This window comes from Anas platyrhynchos, chromosome Z (genome assembly GCF_047663525.1).
Source record: "Anas platyrhynchos isolate ZD024472 breed Pekin duck chromosome Z, IASCAAS_PekinDuck_T2T, whole genome shotgun sequence".
In the NCBI taxonomy this organism is placed as follows: domain Eukaryota; kingdom Metazoa; phylum Chordata; class Aves; order Anseriformes; family Anatidae; genus Anas; species Anas platyrhynchos.
Genome location: NC_092621.1, coordinates 9,231,724 through 9,252,551, shown reverse-complemented (window position 1 = coordinate 9,252,551; position 20,828 = coordinate 9,231,724). Strand labels below are relative to the sequence as shown.

The following is a 20,828-nucleotide window of genomic DNA, read 5'->3' as shown; positions in this document are numbered from 1 at the left end:
GCCAGTTAGGAGGGTCAGGGTGGCTTAAAGGCTTGGTAAGAGTAGATAGGTACTGAAATGAAGGCAGCTGCTTCACCCACAAAGAAGTCAGGCACCACCCACAGCAGCTAGCCTGGTAGGACCCCATCCTCACCAAGGAAGAACCCCTCAGTCTACTGCTCTGCAAACCCAAAGCATCTCACAGCATCCTGGAAGGGAAGGCACAGCACAGGAGTGCCTGGGTGCTCCCAGAGCAGCTCATATCCACAGGTTATCAGTCACCTGCACCACAGGAATGCTGGCTGATGGCTTTTTCATGGGTACAAGCAAACAACAGGTTTCTCCAGTGCAAGATTGTTCCTCTTGCTACAGGCAATAGCAGAAAGTTCTCATCTAATAAATTTATAAATGCCCCTTGTTATTCAGGTAGCATATGGCTACTCACAAGCTTTACTACAAGCCTTCCTGGTTGTTTTTTTCATCCAAAGTCCTTGAAAGCTTCCTGATAGCTGAAGGAAAACATTCAGATGTGTTTATCAGCACTGTAGACTCCTTGTAAAATAAATCCCATTTCACATTTAACCCCAAAAACACTCCTCTTTGGAAAATCACTTCTCTCCCATAGCTAGATCAACTGCCTCCCACCTTGATAGCATCACCCTGGGACTCACAGCCCTAAGCTGTGACAGGAGTGAGGAATCAGACCCACTGCACCAGCACCTTCAAACACCACACATTAACTTGGGATGCATAAAGAGGGCAGAGAAACCTCTTCTATCAAAAAGCACATTCAGTGATAGAGGGAGGGACGCAGCATGAAGCTGAGCAGAGAGCATGGCCATGGGAGTAACGCTGATACAGGGCAAAGGCCCAGCCTGGGGCTTGTACATTGCTCATGCTTCAGAGACTCAGATTTATCTGGAGGAAGCAGAGCTCGGTTATAAATAGCACTGGATAAGGGCTGGCCCTACTTTCAGTTTGTTTTCCTCCTGCTGGGAGTCGGATGCTCTGCTTTGTACAGCATTTCACCAGGAATCTGCTTACTTATTCCTCTCACAGCACTTCCCTCTGTATTTATTAGGCTGGTATGTTAACAGCTGAGGAGCAAGGACCCAGCCATTAGACTCTCTCCTGTTTGTCCTGTCAACGGTGGTGCTCCCATGTCACACACAGCATGCAGCTGAATGATGGGTGCCAGAGGCCAGCAAAGCTCAGGGGTATTTAACCAATTGCAATTCACAGCTCCCGGTTTCAATTCTGACTGTGCTCATTGAGCAAGATTTCCAATTTACAGACAAAATAAGAAGTTCCCCCGCTCCGTGCTCAGGGACAGCAGACACACAACAGGCAGGCTCGCATCCAAATCCCCAAGCTGTATGATGCTGCTAAATCGGAGACAGCATCTGTAATGTGCCTGACAGAAGGCTCCCGTCATCGCAGGGCCGAGCAGGCTCACAGCAGGGACGGGGAGAGCTGGCCCCAGGACCTGCCAGGTGCTGAGCATCCCCGACCACTGAGCTCACCACGGCGGCAGGAGAAGGGTGGAAGCCGTGGCAGCCCCTGCTCCCTACTTCCCGCTACACAGCTGGGTGACTTCGCTTGCACCATCCTGCTCAGCTTGCGTTTAGCTCTGCCCTTATCGCTCCCTCATCACTGTTTCATCTTCCTCGGAGAAGCACGCTGCTGTTCACAGGCTGCATCATTGCCAGTAAGAGCCATCCACTCTGGCTGCTTGCTCCATCTATTTTGAGGATCCAGCAATCAGCAGTCACATTTTACAGGCCAGTGCAGAAACACATTTTTTCCACAAAGATCCAACACAGCTTCCTGGTTTCTGTTAAATATTTAGTTAACTTTTGTGACTGCTCTGAAGCAGCAGAGCAGGATTCAAAGATCTAAGCAATCAAACAAATGCATTACAACTTCTCTGCCCTTTGAAAGCGTGGGCTAACACATTCCAACGTCCCAAGGTCTAAAGACTTACATTTTACAAGTGACTCTCAAATTTTATGAGTGAAGGTTTCTCAACGAACAAGCATCAGTACAACTAAAAGGCAAATAAAACTACATAGACTTTGCTTACAAACAACCTGAAAATCCACAGTAAGAAGGTTTGGATCTCAAGTAAAAGGACTGGGAGAGAGAAGAACAATACCTAGAGAAGAATCTATTAAGCAAGCAGCAGTGAGAGCAGAAGGCAGAAAATAAGTTGAGCATCTGTATAAAGTACAGAGGGAAAAGCAGCATCAAAGTGGAAAAAAAAACACCTTTTTAGATAAACGCTACATGATCTGCAAGGGAGGGTTTCAGTGCTTTTGCAAGAGAAATTCTAACCTGCAAGAATCCATACCCAAAGCACAGTTATAAAATAGCCAGTTACAGAAACTGAATATCCAAAAGGTACAGCCTGATACCATCTCAAAAAATACAATACTGAAGTTAAAAGAACAGTGATTTTGTCCATTATTGTCAAAGATACTGAGGAAGAAACATTTAGACACTTACCTTTTCTAACCTTAAAGTGGCTCAAAAAGCATTAAAATGTTTTCAACAAGGTACAAACACGAAGCAAAAGATTTTATCCAGCATTTCTGCCACAGTAGTGCCTTGCACTTTCCACCACCTCCACCATGCCTAAACGAACCTAAAGCTTCAGGATAGGCTCGTGCAGCCCATCAGAGCTTTCCCTGAGAGCAGTGAAACTTGACTGTGTGGGAGACAGGGTATCCTCCACCTGGGTTTTGATTTTGCAGTGAGCTCCCAGCAACTGAGAAGGACCAGAAAGCTGCTGTTCTTTACCACGTTTTCTACAGCAATTATCTGGCCCTTCCCAAGCACAGCCCTTCCTGCCCACACTTCCCTCCAGGAGAGGACAAGGGAGCGAACACAGGACAGGTGTTTGAGAGCCACAACGTGCCTCGTGGTGCTGCAGCAAGGAGCACAGTGGCAAATCCTCGACAGACCAGCACAGCTGATGCTGCAGCAGCCTGTCCCTGGACTCAGAGCTCACTGCTGGCAATAGGACTGCCCCAGCAGGGAAGCGTCTGTCCAGTTGAGTTCTCTGGGCCCCAAATACCCCCTGGCTGGCCCATGGATGCTCTTCCCACACCTCTGTTCTTCTGTGCTTGTACTGAAAGACTGAAGTGAGGTATTGACTCTTAGGTGAGGGTACAGCATCCTGCTTTACTCTTGGGATGTAAGAGGTGAATAAGGCTTTTTGCCTTGCTTGCACTGGGCCAGGAATGCAAGACAGGGCTGGCAGCAGGAGAAAAGTAGGAGAAAGCCTGAGGTGGTGATGAAGGTCTTCTGTTCAGACATTGCAATGACCCACTACAAGATGCGACTGGCTTTATTACCCTGGAGGTTTGGTGCTGAACCATCCTTGTCTGCAGGTTTCTGCTGTATTATCCCTTCGGGCCACATTCTCCCACTTGCCAGCTCTCAAGACTGATTCTCCTCATCCCTGTCTCCTGTCCATCCATCTTGGTGTCAGGTTTCCACTGCTCTCCTTTCTTCTCCAAATTTCTCTTTCTCCTCTGAAGCTATTCCCTAACAGTATTCTTATGGAGTTGAATGAGGCTTTATCACTGAACTGTCCCCAGCAAACACCCATTTTGTGCTCCTTAGCAGTGAAGGCAGAAGGAAGGGAGTCAAGCCTGTTCTGAGACAGCTGATCTTTATTCTGACCTTGATAGCAACCTTCTGTCTTTTCTTTTTGTTTTGTTTTCGTTGCATCAAACTCTTTATTTGCCTGAAGCCAAAGGAACAAAATATTATGCGAAGCAGTAACATCTATGAAGCAAAGCAAGCTGCAAAAGCTGTTTGTCTGACTGCAGATGACAGATTTAGGAGAGTGGCCATCATCAGAAATGAAACAGTGTGGTGGTTTGACAGGAAATTATGAACAAAATGCTTTTTTTTTTTTTTTCTCCTAGGTGCAGTGAATACAATCAGCTTCATAGAATCATAGAATCACAGAGTGGTTTGGTTTGGAAGGGACTTTAAAGACCATATAATTCCACCCCCTGCCATGGGCAGGGACACCTCCCCCCAGCCCAGGCTGCCCAAAGCCCCATCCAGCCTGGCCTTGAGCACTGCCAGGGATGGGGCAGCCACAGCAGCTCTGGGCAGCCTGGGACAGGGCCTCACCACCCTCTGAGTGAAGAATTTTTTCCAGCAGCATGGAGTGGGGTGGAGAACAGCAGGTTGTGCTGACTTTAAAGGGTCTCTGAAACTGAACTCATTTACTTCCATCAGCAAACCAAGACCCCATCAGGTGAGTCTGGAGTGGCTTCATGAACTGCCAAGATTCACTGTAGAGCTATTTAAGGACTTAGATTTCAATACAGAAAGTAGAGCTGAAGAAGAGATCAAAAAATTGCAGGGCAAATTACTGTAAGAGAGTCTCAGGTGTATTTTATGTGGTTTACTTTTGAGATGGGACTTCCACATATTCAAATGGGAAACTAGTATAGAAGCTGGCACTCCCTCTGGTTTCCTTTGGCAGTTTGCAGACTATTACCATGCTTCCTTGTCCTTTTGGTCTTAAGCATGAGCATCATATTTAACCTGAGTAGCATTTGGTGAAGAGTTAGCAAGCAGCAGCCAGCCCTTTCTCCCCCTGTGCATGAACAGAAGGCAGAAAATAATTCTTTCAGGATGCCATCTGAAGCTCCATGGTGTCAGCTCCCCAGCAGGCAAGATCAGGTTCAGTAAGTTAACAATGAACCAAGTTGTTTTTCTGACCAGTGATCTCTCCACAGCAGTCCCAAACCAAGCTGTGCACATGGGCAAGCTTGCCACAGCTGAGATTTCCTCTAAGCACAGCCAAAAGAAATATTCCTTTTGCAGATCTTAGGGTCAACACTCTGCACTGGGAATTCAGTTAGCAATTCTGATGGTGTGCAAGTGAAAAAAAAAAAATCCAATCCCCTGCAGCAGTACTGTCACTGTACTAATCCCAGCAGCAAGCAGAAAGAAAGTCCTTGTTTTGTTGTGAAGTGGACTAGAAGCACACGGTGGAAACAAATCTGTTGAATAAGAAGTGTTTTAAGAGAGAGACTGAACAGAAGAAAAACTTTGACGCAGGCGACAGCTTATTACCAATCCCTGTTTCTGAACTTCTCCAGCTTCCCAACGCTTCAAATCTAAAATATTTCATACATTCCAGGGATAAAGAATAGGAAAAAAAAGCACTGTTCTCAGCTATAAAGACTAATCATCATATTTATTTTTTAAAAGACAGGAGAAAAATAAAAACATAGCTCAAAGACTGACAAAGAGAGGGGGCCTCTATGCTGAGAGCCTCTCTCAGGATATTGCTCTCGTGGGCTCCACATGCCCAAGTCTAGTCAAATTGTACCACTTGGGCCACCCTGGTTAACAGCCAGAGCCAAGCTCTGGGACTCAGCCACTGCCTGAAGCAGACACCCTGTCCAGGGACTTGCTTTCTAGGAGCACTCAGTGGTAGAGATCATAGAATGAATCACAGAGTGGTTTGGGTTGGAAGCAACCTTAAAGACCATCTAATTCCAGTCCCCTGCCATGGGCAGGGACACCTCCCACCAGCCCAGGCTGCCCAAAGCCCCATCCAGCCTGGCCTTGAGCACTGCCAGGGATGGGGCAGCCACAGCTCCTCTGGGCAGCCTGGGACAGGGCCTCACCACCCTCTGAGTGAAGAAATTTTTTCCTAAAATGATGATGATCAGAGATGATGGGTGTGAAGCTTTTGCTTATCACTTAGAACATTATTTCAGTTAAGGTGGGATTTAGCCTAACCTCACAAAGGCTTTTGCCCAGCAGAACACGGCAGGTTTAGCACAGTTTCCCAGGAGCTGACTCTTTTAAGCAGGTGTTTGCCAAGGCAGAGGTCTTAACTCACTGACCTGTGAGAATATTTCCAATTCTATGTTCCTGTAAGACCTAAGGCTTTGGTGGCTGTATTAGGCACACTGTGCTGCATGCATATACATTTGCATGTCCATGTGCTCATTTGTTCCTCTTTTCCTTTTTTGGAGTTCTGACTTTAGAATTTAATCCATTGGTAGTAAGGAGTGAGAAATGTCTAATTTAAAACAAACCAGAACTTTCCCTTATTTATACTGCAGTAGGGCTTAATCCATGAAAGACACTTGCCAAATCCATCAGAAGCCATTGCTATGCTGTTTAAAAATACAGGAACCAGTATTAGGCAGATGAACTCACTCTTAGGTGAAAGAATCAGAAATTTTATATTATTTTGTTCTTAATAATGGGATATGTTACAATGGCATTGTTTTATGCAAACTTACCGAGATATTACTAATTTAGTGAAGATGAAATGGAAAAGAAAAGAGCTGTCGGGCTGTTTTACTCACTTTCCATTTTGCTTCCACTGTGAAAGGGCTGCATTGTTTGAAAAGGAAGGAACCAGGCAGCCCAGAGAGAACAAAGGCTCTTAATTGTTCAGGAGAGCTTTGTTACTTTTCTGATTGGTCTTCAAAGTCATGGGCTTGCAGTTTCTATGTAAGTGAGGACTGCACGGGGTAGTCTAGACAAAGAACAGGCTTCAGACTAGTTGGGGTGCTGGTGGGAGAGAACAGCGCATCTTTAAACCAAACCTGGAAAACGAGACATCACTTTCTAGAACCATTAGATGTTGAATGAGGAAAAACTATCCAGTGTCTCAACATAACAAATCATCCTTCAAGTCTAACTTTCTCCCATCAAAATGAGAGAAAACCCTTTCTAAACTTTTTGCTTGATGTTGACAAATACCTGCAGTTCAGATCTTTCCAACAGATGTACAAGCGCTTTTCCTGAAAGCTGTGTGATCACCTTATTACTACTTCTGCTCACTCAATTTTATGGCATGGTAAGTAAGAAACTCTGAAGTTTACTAAAAATACAGGTACTTTACTATGGAGGAAAAATACGGAGAATGATTCTCAGCACTTGACCTTTGGAAATAAAACAAACGGGAATTACAGGCTACTCATACCTATGTCTGTCCATACCCATGAGGTAGCTTCTTTCCTCTGCAGAGCTATCTCCCTTGAGTGCCTAATAATTTTTTTCACCCCTGTGACAGCCACATTGCTGTCAAGAGCTACACATAAACCTACTTCTAAAAGCCCCTTAAAGACTGCAGAGTGTATCAGCTTCTGCTCTGTATGGATAAAGCCATTTTGAGCATACTCTGTCCTTCCCAATATTATCTGGGGAACAAATCACAAATGATCTGTGATTCTGGCATCTCCAGTGTACAGTAACAACTGTGACCACCTGTAGGATGCTGCAGCAAGGTCATAAAAAGCTGCATGTACAACTTAACTATATTGACAGTTTGTTGTTGTGTTTGTTGTTGTTGTCGTTGTTTGTTTTTTACTGGAACCCTAAAGGCAACAGGAGGAGCTTGGAGTTCTCTGCCCTCTGGGATTTGCATGTGTAATGGCAGTTTTTGTGTGTGTGTGTGCATGACACATTGTACAATGATAACAACCCTCTCCTGCGGTACCATGTAAACCTGTAAGAAAAACTACAAATGTTTGCTAGGGGAAAAGCTTTGGCCAGACAAGCAGCAAATATAAAATTCAGGTGTTCTCTGAAATGTTACATTTGCATAACCTCTCTGTTTATAGCAAGCACCGGTCCTGCTCTTGGCAAGTGCCACATTCATCTGCAGTCCCATCAGGATCCCTTGATTTCTCAGATTTTGACTGCAAGATGCAATAACAAGGAGCCACATCTGGGGGACAAACCACACGCGACGTGCCAAAGTGCAAGGAATATTGACAACGTGCATAGAGGTATGACTGAATTAGGCAAGAAAGCCTAAATCAGTTTAGAGCAATAGCTTTGGCAACAATACCTCTAAGTTCAAGCTAGCAAAACAAACACATATCACTGCCCCTCAGCAGGATCACACAGACCATGTTAAAATCTGCGCTGCCACAATTTTACTTCTATGAATGAGATCAGAAGCACATACAGTGCTTCAATCTTAACTCAGGTTACCCTGTAGACATAATTACAAAGCTAGCTGGACGTAGCAACATATTTTGCTCAGTCCTTTACAATATCATCTCCCTGGAGGCTTTCTGTGACAGATGCATGGAGGCATTTTAAGAGACATTACTTTAAGAGCATTACCTGCACATCACAATTCTTAATTCACTAGAAAACTTCAAGATCAACCACAGGATAGGGTGTTTTGAATCTCAGTGACAACCAGTTCCACAGACAGCTCTCCCTGCGTGTGCGTGCCCAAGATAGTTCTCTTTTAGGGCTGATATGCTGTTTTACATTCTGCTCATTACTTGCTACCCTTTGGTTTCATATTTGGAACATAAACGGCATTGCATGGTGTTATAAAGAGGACATCAATTCCTCCCAAAACAGAAATCACTTATAATAATTAAGACTTAAAAAAAATAATTCTTTAAACAAAGTTTTGCTCACATTTAATCTCTGTTGAAGACCAAGAATTCTTGCAATTTCTTTGCTTTCCTGCATATTTCAAAATCAGCTTGAAATAAGTGTCAATCACTAACACATGTATTAAACCAACATCTCTGCCCATACAGCACTTTTTTCCTGCTGTACCTGAACTCAGCCCAATTAAAAGTCCAGTTAGAGGAAAAGAGGAGCACCCTCACCTGCCACACCGGATCCGTGTGCTTTCCTGAGTTAGCGCTACTCTTGTAGCTGGGCTGGGAGGTTGCCTTCTTCAGGTTGTAGATGGCCACGTTGCCGTCATAGAAGCCCACTGCCACGAGGTAGGGGTGGTCATTGTGGATGTCCAGGCACATGATGCCACTCTCACTGCTGAAGACATACTCCGGGAAGGAGGGGTTCTTCATGGTGTAGAGCAGGAGCATGCCATGGCTCTGCTTCATGAAGTCATCTAAACATGAAGGAGTTTTTGCTGTTAAATCAGTTTCTAAGATTCTTTGCTATTGCAATATATGATCTGAGAGCACTCACCTATGCCTAAAATCAACCTGCATGCAAGGCTATCTGGGAAAGACATCAATCACAGGACTAAATGGTCAAGGTGGGGTGCCCGCATCTTAACAGCCTTTTCTTCATTGATATGTCAGGTATGTGGGGACAACATGCGTATGCAGAAAAACTACTGTTTTAGCAGTTTATTTCTAGGAGGAGGCTTAAGAGCCTTGGAAAAAAAGTGTATCTGAACCTCCTGGACACTTCTTTCCTTATGCTTGAATTTCATTAATATTGCACACATTGGCAGTATTTGATATTAAAGCCTCCCCTCTTTCTTCAATGAAAAGCATTTCACTGAAGTATCTGTAAAGCATCATTTCCACTGCCATTACACATAACTGTACAATGCACAAGTCATTGCAGCTTTATTTTCAGCTTATGTCTAACATCTCCTCTTTGTTTGGCATAGAAGCTCTCTCTTGCTAAAACTTCCCCCTCCCCTTTTTGTCTGCTTACTTTCACCTCTTAATGCTGCCTGAAATTAGCTCTCCCTATTCTCAATAGGACTATTTCTTTTTTCTTATTTTTTTTTCTTATGTCCTGACTGTCCTCTGCAATTCTCAAGCTTTTTGCTCGTCTAAAAAACAATTTCCAAATTCATTTAAAGGGGAAGAAAAGCTGTTGATGCAGATAAGCTCTCCAGAAGCAAAGGAGGAGCTTTCCTAATCTATCAACACAGTGCTCACTCTGAGGGCATCCTAGCTATCTCTCCAAACACTTTTTTTCCTGTCAAATGCCGTCTGGTACATAGTATATGGGAAACAGATTTATGGTTTTCTGTGATTTAAGTACCTACCATGCATCTTATTTCCAGAGCAGTCATTTCCTTTTAAAAGTGCTTCTTGCCCTGCCTGACATTTTGACCAACCTGCAGGATAAGGACTTGGTAAATGTGTACCCCCGTGATAACACTAACTTCAGAGAACTTTCCTTGGCAGCAGGCTGATCCCAAATCAGCACACAGGTGCAGATGTTACTTGCCTCAAATTTATCAGGGCCACATACAACATCCAAAGCATTAATAAAGCAACCCGTACATCAATAAAACAACTCGTGCTGCTTTGTATTTGGAAGGTGGAAATGGTCTAGCTTTCCAAGTATGCAGCACTCCTTTTCACAGGTCCTTCTGTACACTGGGGTGAAGCAGGGAAAAGAAATATTTTGCAGAAAGGTGAGATTTCAATACTGGCATCGCTTTAAATATATTTGAACCCAAATAATATTATTAACACATTTTTTTGGAAGAGAGAGCAGCTGATTCTTAGAATTCTAGTTGAAAGGAAATGAACATGTTTTCTCCATCAGCGGTTTGCTCTGTCCTTAGAATTCACAGAATTCTTTGTTCTAAGCCAGTTAATATCATTGAACGGGTATTAGGCTGAGGTCTGGTTCTGATAAGGATGAATCCCTCCCCTCCCCAGCAGCAAAAACACTTGGAAAGGCTGTGGAAATGACCTACCAGGAATGACTCACATCAGAATGGACTAGAAAGTCAAATCCGTTAGATAACTTTTGAACTAGAGCTGATTCACATGCTCATTTCTCCTGGAGTGTGCTGAACAGCCAGCCAGGCATGTTTACAAAAAGTCTGTGGCACATATTTGTTTTCTCTCCGTTGGCACTGAACTGAGGGGCTTCAGATGGCTGTCGCCCATGCTCTCTGCACAGACAGCTCAGAGACACACCTTCAGAGGGTGAATCAGCCCACCAAAGATCCGAATTGATTTCTGGATGTGTTTCTTTGCTGGTCTGGCAGTATCACAGGCCAGCTACATTCTTCAAATGAGGGAGCAGGCATTTAATTAGGAAAAATAGCAGCATCAGCAAGCCTCCATGGAGTTTAGCCTGAATGGAAAAGCAAGGTCCCAAGAACAAGACCTAACAGAGTGAAACATGGGATTCAGTTTGCAGATTAAGACACCCAAATGCAGGTCTACCTGCAGCTGTCTGTCTGAGCACTCAGAGGCTAAGCTCCCATTGTGATCCACAGAGATAAATCTATCTAATTCCCCCTAAATGCAGAAAACCCACCTTAGAGAAGATTCCTATATTTTGTCTGCTGATTTATTCTCTGTGCTCCAGTGACTGTAATAGCCAAGCCTCCACTGACTGTTAAAACTCATCTTAATCCCAGAGTTGAATCCCACCCATTGCCTCCTGTATGTTATGAAATACAGCGGATGTGGGTTAAAACTCACAGTGTGTGAATACTGCACATAAGTCTGCATAATGTGATTGCTAATGTACAGCTTATGTCTGATGAAAGGCAAAGTGAAGAGAATAATCCACAATTAACACTGAAGCATGGCACATAAATCCAAGTAAAACAATAACCTTCTGAGAGAGCAGGCATACAAATCTATTTCAATTAGGGGTGAAATCTCACCCAGAGTCCTAGGCTGTAACATACCTACATGTTCTTTGACAAATGGAAAAAAATAGCCCTCTTTCATTAGTGATATTCCATACTACAGAATGGAAGGGAACAACACATAACCCAAAGCAACACATCTGTGATATAGCTGTAAAGCACAGGCTTTTCACCAAAAAGGCCTGTGTTTTTCAGCAAAACCTAGCAGAGCGCTGCAGTGTGCCCCAAATCTTGTGTGGTCTTTCTCTGAGGACACAGGTAGCCCACTGAAACAATGGTAGAAGAACACAGAGCACATGGCAAAGCCAAGGGCACAGACCCAAAGCTGGCAGTGGCTGCACCGCTGCAGGAGCTGAAAGCAGCAACATCAGAGCTGAGGCAGCTGCGCTGCGCTGCACGGATGCACCAGGATGCACTGGAAGAGCCGAGAGCATCTGCCCTATGCAGACCCACAAAGCACAAATTGAAATGTGGCTCTTTTTCTGAGATACAAGGGCTGGAGACACTAGAGACACCAGACAGTTATTCTGACAAGCATGCCAGCAGGAGATTTTCTTCTCTAGTGCAGGGAGATGCAAGGCTGTACAGCAAAAAGAGGATTGAGCAGACTCTTGCTGTAATGAGGAAGAGCTGTATGTGATGAGGATCCTCAGTGTTCATCTGAGCAGAGGTTACATTTCAAACCCTGACATGTAACAAGTGTATATGGGAAGAGAAGCTTTGCTAACGTAAGATGCAATAGCATTATTACTGGTCTCAACCTGGAGAACTGAGCCTGTATCACATGCAATCGGACACAGGTTTCAAACCAACTATCACTGCTATCTAAAACATTTGTCTGTATTTCCATACAGAGCTGAGCAGATTCGACATAAATCCTTTTCAAAAAAATATTAATGGGAGCACAGTACCTTGGAATATCACTGCAGTATCACCAAATACCTCATGCAAAACAAAAAAAATTTGAAAAGCATTTAAATATTTCACTTTGATATTTACTTAGTGCTTGTTTTAACAGATTATTCATTTATATTTTTCTTAGATTAATTTAAAAGCTTTTAAATAAATATTTGATATCAGATCAAAATACTTTGGTTGTTGGATGGAAATTTTTGATTTGCTTCATCTTTCGTGCTTGCTTCACAAAAAGTCCATAAGGCATGTGTGTTTTTCCTCCATTTCTTACAAAATGCTTGGTGGCCAAACCTGGAAGCTCAACTCAACAGTATCCTCAAGTTAGAAGCCAGTGTCAGTTACAATGCTCAGGGTAAATCCCATTTATATGTAGTAAATCTCAGAGTGGGAACTCTCAATGGTCACAAGTCAGTGTCGAGATTTTTACCACCCAGGAAGGTAGTGCTATAGATTATTATGTCATAGACTGGCAAATTATCCTCTCTCTGGAGGATTTAGAAGCCCAAACGCTACAGCCTCACATCTTAGATCCTATGATACATGTCTTTTTTCAATCAAGACCACCAGCTGTCTCACTGATATGGCTTGGACTGAGGAATCACCATCCTAAAAGGAAACGCCACTGCTAAAACCCATCCTTTCTCCTCCAATAGCCCATCTAAAAAAGGAAGCAAGAAGGAGAAGCATGGCTGTGAACAGCTGCTTGGTTCTGAGCATCACAGCTGCACAAGCACATCTACATTCCTTTCCTAGATATGCCCACACTTTGATGAGCTTGCAGGCTGGGGCTCTCTCCTTTAGGCTTGGATTTCTGAGCAGCAAAGGGAGGGGGCTGGCTGTGCTTTATACCCGGTTATGTGATCTCCTCCAGGGAGAAGAGATCAGTTTCAACAACAAAAGTTAGGGTACCCAAAGAAGTGGCTCAGCTGTTTACTCACCTTTCAAATATTTAAAGGGTAGAGGACAAAAAAAGGTTATCTGCAGGCCAGCAAATGTCCCCAAGCAAAGTATAATTAATACTCAGTTCTGTAAAACCCTGTGCACAGCCTAAGCATATGCCTGTGCTACAGCCTGCATGGCACAGATGACAGAGCAAGACACAAATTAATGAATTCTCAATACGTTTTTTTTTCTCTCTCAGTGAGCAAAACCTGTGCAGCGTGGCACTGAGCACAGGCTCATCTACCCCGCTGTGGAACATGCTGGGTGAGCGTGTGCTGCTTCAGCAAGACTCTCTCCTCGCTTACTGAAATAGCTCTGCCAACTCCACACTTCCCTGCGGTCGCAGAATGGGCACGCTGTAAGAAAGGAAACGGCTGGCACTCCAGGCTTTGCTGTATGCCAAAAGTCGAGAAAAATCAGAAAAGAACAAATCTTTCCAAGGAGCTCAGAGAGTTTGGACATGTGTTGAATGTGTTTTCAAAGGCTTGTGAGGACTAACAATAATAACTGGAAGTTTTATAGCACTTCAGAGTGCTTCGAGCAAGCATCTGCAGCACTGCTTCTTACAGCCAAGGGAAAGAGAAAGGCGAGGGACTGTCCAAGACATTACAGCAAGCTGTAAGAACAGGGTGCAGAACCAGGACTTCATAGGGCTCTGCTCAAGGTGGCCCTATCGCAGGATCCCCAAGAGATTTAAACTGAAATCACTGGTGCCCATTTTATTTCTACTTCTTAGAGACTCCACAAGTACCCAAGTATATGGCTGTGTTGATACAAACCCTGATCACTGTGGATCCGGCTGGGAACCACACTGTGGGCAGGGAAAAGACTAACACCAAACCACCTCAACAGTCCCTTCCCAGAAAAGAAAATGTTTTGAGAATTCATTACTTTGTAGCTCAGGGCCAGAAAGCTTGGCCTTCTCTATTTCACAGCTCACAAGTGTTACAGGTATATCCTGCTCTGAACCCTGTAGCTCGGTTTTGGCTGGTACGTGCATTCTTCACTTGAAGATCTCAAGAGACAGAGAGGCCATTGTTTCATTTCGTAGTTTGTTTGAATTCTTGATCACTCTGAGTGATTAAAAAGTTGCACCTAACTCCTTATTGGCCTTGTCTGGCTTATCACTATTAATTCTTTGCTTATCTCCGTTGGATGAAAGACTTCTTTCATATCTGGCACTTTCTCTTCCTTAAGATACTTGAAAACTGAATGCTAGTCACCTTTCAGTATGTTTTTGATAACCTTCACAGCCTGAACTCAAAAATCCTATTTATTTTCACCAGCCTGGCACAGAGCTCAGCAAAAGGCTGGGAACCATCACAAGCTTTGCCACACCAGTCACAGGCACTGCCCTCACAGCTGCAAAGCCACTTCTCAGCAGATGTGGAGAAATGTAGAATATTAAGAAATTTTCCACAGATACGTGGAGGACATAACATAGCTAGGACTTATGCTGCCGAGGCAAAATTCACTTGCAGCCAGGATTTTAACTGGACATTGTTCTCTCTCCACCTTTAAGGCGTCTTCTGCAACACTTGAATCAGCCTGGGGCTCTTTACCAACTACCTCCAGGTATTTCTGCATCCCCTGAAATACACTGGCTCCAGAATCAAACTTAATATTCCAGTATCAGCCTCACTCATGCTTAAACCATCTCTCTGCTGCCACCCAGAAGTCCCTGTTTGCACTCCAAGATCATGTTCATCCTCTGCCAAAATATCACACTGGGAACTCAAATTTATTGCTTGTCCACAAAAGCCTCCTTTATTTTTTTATTTTCTTAGAGTTGTTGCCTTCCAAGACACAGCACTCCTCCTTGTTTAGAGAGATATAATGTTATATTTGGCTGCATTAAAATGCATTTGGTTTTTATAATTCCAATTTACAACAAGATTAATCACTCTGTACAACAGCCCAGTTCACAGCGTGATTTACAACTCCACCTGCCTTTTCATCAGTCACACATTTCATCTGTTGTGAGTTTATATTTCCATCCAGAGGACCAACAAAAATAATGCCTAGCTGCAGGGCCACCACTGATCTCGACAGCACTCCCTCTGAGACACTGTCTCAGCTGGTATCTCCACTGGCGTTTATTTCCTGACATCTGTCAGTGGAAGTTGAATCCTGCTGCTGAGACCTCTGGTGCTGGGCTGGGCATTTCGCAGCCCCAGGGATGAGCATACGCCCTCCGGTCAGCAGCAAACTCTGCAAGCTCAGAGCAATCCCATCAGTCCAGCGTAGGCAAATCACAGATCATTGTGGTTTATTCAGATGTCTGAATGTCACATTTATCATTCTGCCTGACACCTCTCCCCAGCCACTGGACAAATTCCTGGTACTCTTGATTGTGTTAACGTTAAACAGCTGTGGCTCTGCTTAGGCACCACAGAACTTGCAGTTTGGGTAGAAGTGAGAAGAAACAGGATTTTGACATCTTTTGGACATTTTGCAAAAGACAAAATTGACAGGTGACGAGGCAGGCTGTAATTTATACACAACCTGAGGCCGTGCCACAGTCCTAATAACTGCTGCAGGCTCCACACATGTCAGAGGCAAGACACACACTTCAGAAGCACAGACCGATAGATAAAAACAGCCTGTATGGAAATGAGCTGTCACAAATGTTTGCATCTTATCCTAAAACACCGTCTGGCAAAGTAATACAAAAGATGCTGCAGTCATCTGGGACAACAAAAACTGAAGATGTAGGAAACACCTGGAGAAACACACTGTTTGTCACTGCTTGCTACAGCAGAGGCTCAGAGGCAAACAAGAACAGGGGAGAACAGGATGAAAAGACTTCCCAAAAATAGCAGGAGTGTTTGACTTGCAGCTTGGCTCTCCCCTGCTTCACACGAAGGAGAGCAGGTGAGCGCTAGAAAGAAAAGGAATATGCTATTGGGCTGAGGTTGCAATGCTCCAAATAATACCAGACTTCTCTCGTTCTGATCAGAGAGGACTTTGCATTATAGGTTTAGAAGGCACTAAAATAACTTTAAAATCGCTTCTTTAAAAAAGATACTCATAAAGGTTTGGTTTTGCAATGCAAATAGTAATAGTGCAAATGCTCCAATGTTGTATCAACTTATACTCTGAAGAAAGTTTTTTTAAAAAAGAGCAAGAGAGTCCATACGATGAAAGCACAAGACTGGCAACAGGGAGATTTGTATTCCAGCCCCTGCCGTGCCAAACAGCTAATGTGGTTTTAGTCCCTTCTTCTCCATACTTCTCACAGCACTCCTGAGGATGCACATCACAGAGGGAGGAAAAGAGTGACTGATGGGGGCTATAAAAGTTCCACATATCAATACCATTCAAAGCAGTACTCCTGTTGCTTTCTGGAATACATTCATGTTCTGACCCTCCGACTGACAGCCTAACAATCTCAGATAATGCATAAACTCTTCAGAAGCCAGGGACTGAAGGACACTTTCCAGCTCCAACACTCATCTCCGCAGAGCACTCCAGAGCTGGGAAGCCGGGCTAATCCTACCAGCACACATTTGGCAGCAGCTGTCTCAACCAGCTGAACTCTTGCTCCTGCCTTTCTTGTTGTGGTCAGCTTAAGCTGCAATCTTGATAGTGGTTTACTATTTAATACCTGAGGCTCTCTTTCTTCTATCCCTGTTCTAAAAATCTGGTATATTTAATAGCATTTGCAACCAACTAAATATTTAAGAGTGCCATCAAGTGGCCAAGTGCTTGTTAGCAGCAGGGGGCTTCCAGGAGGCACACACCATTCAGAAATCCCCAGGATCACGCCACTAACAGACCTCTATAAATGTGCCACCTTTGGATAACCACACCAGCCTGCTGTTACTGCAAACAAGCCAGGCTGCCGGCATCTCAGCACTCCTGACCTGATGAGCAATGAGGGGGATGCATGCTCTGCAGGAGATGCTTATGTATTCTATAATTAAAGGACAGACACATTAGAGTTTTATGATGGTGCTGCAGCCTCTTGAAAGCAGACAGATGCCTGATGAGATGGATGCGTACAGGCTAGACCGTGGAGGAGGCAATTAGGAATGATACTGCAGCTCAGAGAACTTTTCTGAAGACATTTGGCAGAAGACCCAGATTTGACTGAGGAGCCCAGGAGAAGCAGCGTTACATAGGCCAACCTGCAGGCAATTTTGCACGGGAACATACTTCAAACATGAACGAATATGAGAGCAGCCATTATGACACATGCCCCACCTCATTTTCAGCAGCAGTTTACATCAAACACTTCTGAAAGTGTATAAAAACAGGGCATTAAAAAAGCGACGTATTTTTCCAGCAGACTGTCTAGGCCCCTATTAATTTGTGGTCCCAGAGGTCCTCTTCCCCCTTCCCTGTGCAGAAGCCAGCTATCGATGATTAAATCTGGACAGTATCTTTCAGCATTCCTCTTTGTACATGGCTGGAATATAGACCAGCTATTCTCACAGTAATTTCCTTTTTCTTTTTTCTTTTTTTTTTTTTTCTTTTGGCCTGCTCTTATTTTTAGTGCATGAAATACTTTGCATCTGAAACAGATCTGTGAAGCATACGATTGGCGATTAGTGTAAGTGGTTTTTAAGAGCTACTAAAAGTAATTTCAGAGCAAAACTATTAGTTTTATAGAAAACTGAATTAAAACAAAAGTAAATTCTGTGTTTGTTAGTCTCAGATAAAGTCCATTGCCACTTATACAGCAACAAAGCAACAGCTTTCAATCCTTTGATCAGATAACAGAGGCAGAAGAAAAAAGAATAATTAATGGCAAGAAGAGAGAGGATCCTTCCGAGTGAAATTTCTGAACAACAATTAGCTGTTATGAGAGAATGGGACTGGTACAAAAGGCTCGCACAAATCATCAAATACCTGTGCAAACAATGGGCCAAATTTTGTCTCACACTTAGATATGATGGGAATAGGATGGAAAACAAACAAAAACGAAAACAAAACACAACAAATAAACACAAAATCAATGAAGATCTGAGATTGGAAGACACCTCTGGAGATATCTAGTCCAACCATGGACTCATTCAGAGGATGTTGCCCAGGAATGTATCAAGTCAGGTTTTTTTGTTTATCTCCAAGGAGGTATCTCCACAGCCTCCCTAGGCGAACTCTTTCATTGTTCAACCATTCCCACAGTGCAGAAGTTTTGTCTTATGGACTTCTTGCTATCTCAAGAGTCTGGCTCCACATTTCTTTTTTCCCTTCCACCAGGTATTTATAAACCTAAGAAGAAACTTCCGCCTTTTTCTAGCAACAGCCAACTTTGTAGGATTCCACTCCGGGAAGCCAACCACACTACACAAGCTAAACCGAACTACAAGTCTGGTCAAGACCATGGGTTTGCTGTGGGAATTAAAGGGGGGTTTAGGTCCACATTACCTCCTGTCCACACCAGCTAGGCTGCTGATGGGCAATCTGGCTTCCCTCCAGCATCTCTGCAGCTAAGGATGAGATGCAGAGCATCTAGGAATTATGTTTTGCTCCAAAAAACCACTCTCCTATGCTGTGTGAGCCAAGGCAAGGAAAAGAGTGCACCTGGGCTCCTACACATTAAGGAGCTGCATCTAGCCCTAGGCAAGACAAAGACAACCTGCTGGAAACTGAACACTACAAAACACTCAGACACTTTTCAGATCAAATACCATGTCATCGTGCGAAAATCAGATCCCGGTATTTTGCTGGGGTGATCCTGTCCTTCTAAAAAGTCATACATCATCAAGGCTACCCAGGAAGGCTTAGTCAAATGTCTCCAAACTCCAAAAGCTTTGACTTCTAGAATCTGACATCCACAGTTTCAGCATCTTAAGAATCTACTGTGCTGGCCTCTCCTTTAAGTATTCATCAGACAAATAAGACAGATGATGCAACTGTCCCTCTATGAAGATCTCTTGTGCAGCACTGGAAAACATTTCATTGGGTACCATTTCATGAGAGGAACTGGCGAATGCCAACACATCCCACTTGGAATAGGATCTTTTCTTAGCTCTCTTATACCTGGAGGAATCTGATGAGAATAACTCAGGACTGAATGAGCTGGCAACAGTTCACAGAGCAATACCTGCTACCTTTCTTTTATGGCATAGGAGACTCTTTCCAACAGCATTCAATTCCTAAAATTTAGCAGTGATCTAAATCCACTATAACACTGTTGAAATATTCAGGATGCCCTATGCACAGAGTAAATCTCACATTCCCCACAAATAAAATTCATGTTCTTCCTATCTTATAGCCAGGAAAACAGAAGTGGAGAAAAGCTGCTGAAGGCACAACCCAAGCTAGTTATATGATTCACAGCTTAGAATCTTCAATGATACAGAGATTTAAGCATCCCCGAGTAATTCTCTTCTACCTTCTGCAGTTGATTTTATGCCACAATACTCTAAAATTCACTTTTGTCATCTCTCATCTGAATTACAGGAAACTGATATCCCTGAGAACAAAACAAGTAGCACTCAAGGGGAAAAAAAAATACAGAGATTACAGTACTGTTCTGGTGTTCAATGTGTCTAAAAACTCAGAATTCAGTCTGTACTTATTCTTCAATGACCTGTTATTTTAAAGGATTCCTAACAGAATCGTAACCTAAAGCAGCCTGTGATACAAGTCAGTGGAGGCTAAAATCCAGATATTCGTGCTTATATTCTGACAGTCTAGTAGCCTGCCAAACACTACCAAGCATGAAGTGAAGAACAGAACGCTATGACTGAAATCCCTAAGTCCTGATCAGTAGGGAGAAATGTTATACTGAACAACATATTTTTGTTGTGCAGTGGCAAAAGCCAAAGGTAAGCTAAGAAGAGTTTTGATGTCTCAGAAGCTTCAACTCTAATGAAAACTTTACATTAGATACATTTCCTTCAGGTTTTTACTGATCCCCTCTGTTGAAAAATGATCCTTACTCATCTCCAGAACAAAAGACAGAAGAGAAAAGTCTTTGAAGAAAAAGCCTTTAATGGGGCCTTATGCAATTTCTTTGTACCATTCTGACCTAGGAATAATGACAAGCTATCTAACTTTAGGAGCTTACAAACTATGTATTGCTTATGTAACTTATGTATTGCTAGAATTAGTAATGGCATGAACCCAACATAGATTTATAAATTTTAAAGCCAGAGGAGATCATTGTGATGAAAAAATTCTGTATTTGTTCCTATGCTTAATTACTTCCTCCATCAAAAAGTCAATTTATTTCCAGCTCCCTGAGATCCCTGAATTCTACCTCCAGTTGCTAGATTCCATCCTAGATGAATATCTAAGTAAGATGAAAAGGTTCTGTTCTGTAAGGTATCTCCTTCCTTTCCCTTCACATACTTAATGGACAGTAAGCAAATCACTACTTAAATTTATCTTTAATAAGATGAGCTGCTTAAGTATCTCACTGTAAGGCAGAGGTTGCAGACGTAAGTCATACTGTGGCTTATCTCTGAACTTTTCTCAATTTTAACATTCATTGTGAAGGCTGATCTGTTGCTAGCTAGATAAACAACACTCCAGTAAAGGTCTGACCAGAATCACACACAGCGGTGGCACCTCTTCCCTCCTGCTGGTCTCTGGTTAGTTAAAGCATACAGCACCTGGTGTCAGACCCCTATGGTGAACTTCTGCAGCTGCCTAGTGGCCTTTTAGATTGAGCTGGAAG

General features: G+C 43.4%; 1 protein-coding gene across 3 annotated transcripts in view; it reads right to left on the bottom strand.

Annotated features, from left to right (window-relative positions):
* Window positions 1-20,828, bottom strand: part of DNAI1 (dynein axonemal intermediate chain 1) — a 137,060-nt gene that overhangs the window by 64,696 nt on the left and 51,536 nt on the right. For all 3 annotated transcript variants that reach the window (XM_038170634.2, XM_072031379.1, XM_072031378.1), the window contains exon 13: window positions 8,616-8,863. In XM_038170634.2, coding sequence (XP_038026562.1) covers window positions 8,616-8,863 — 248 coding nt within the window. The remainder of the gene's footprint in view (window positions 1-8,615; window positions 8,864-20,828) is intronic.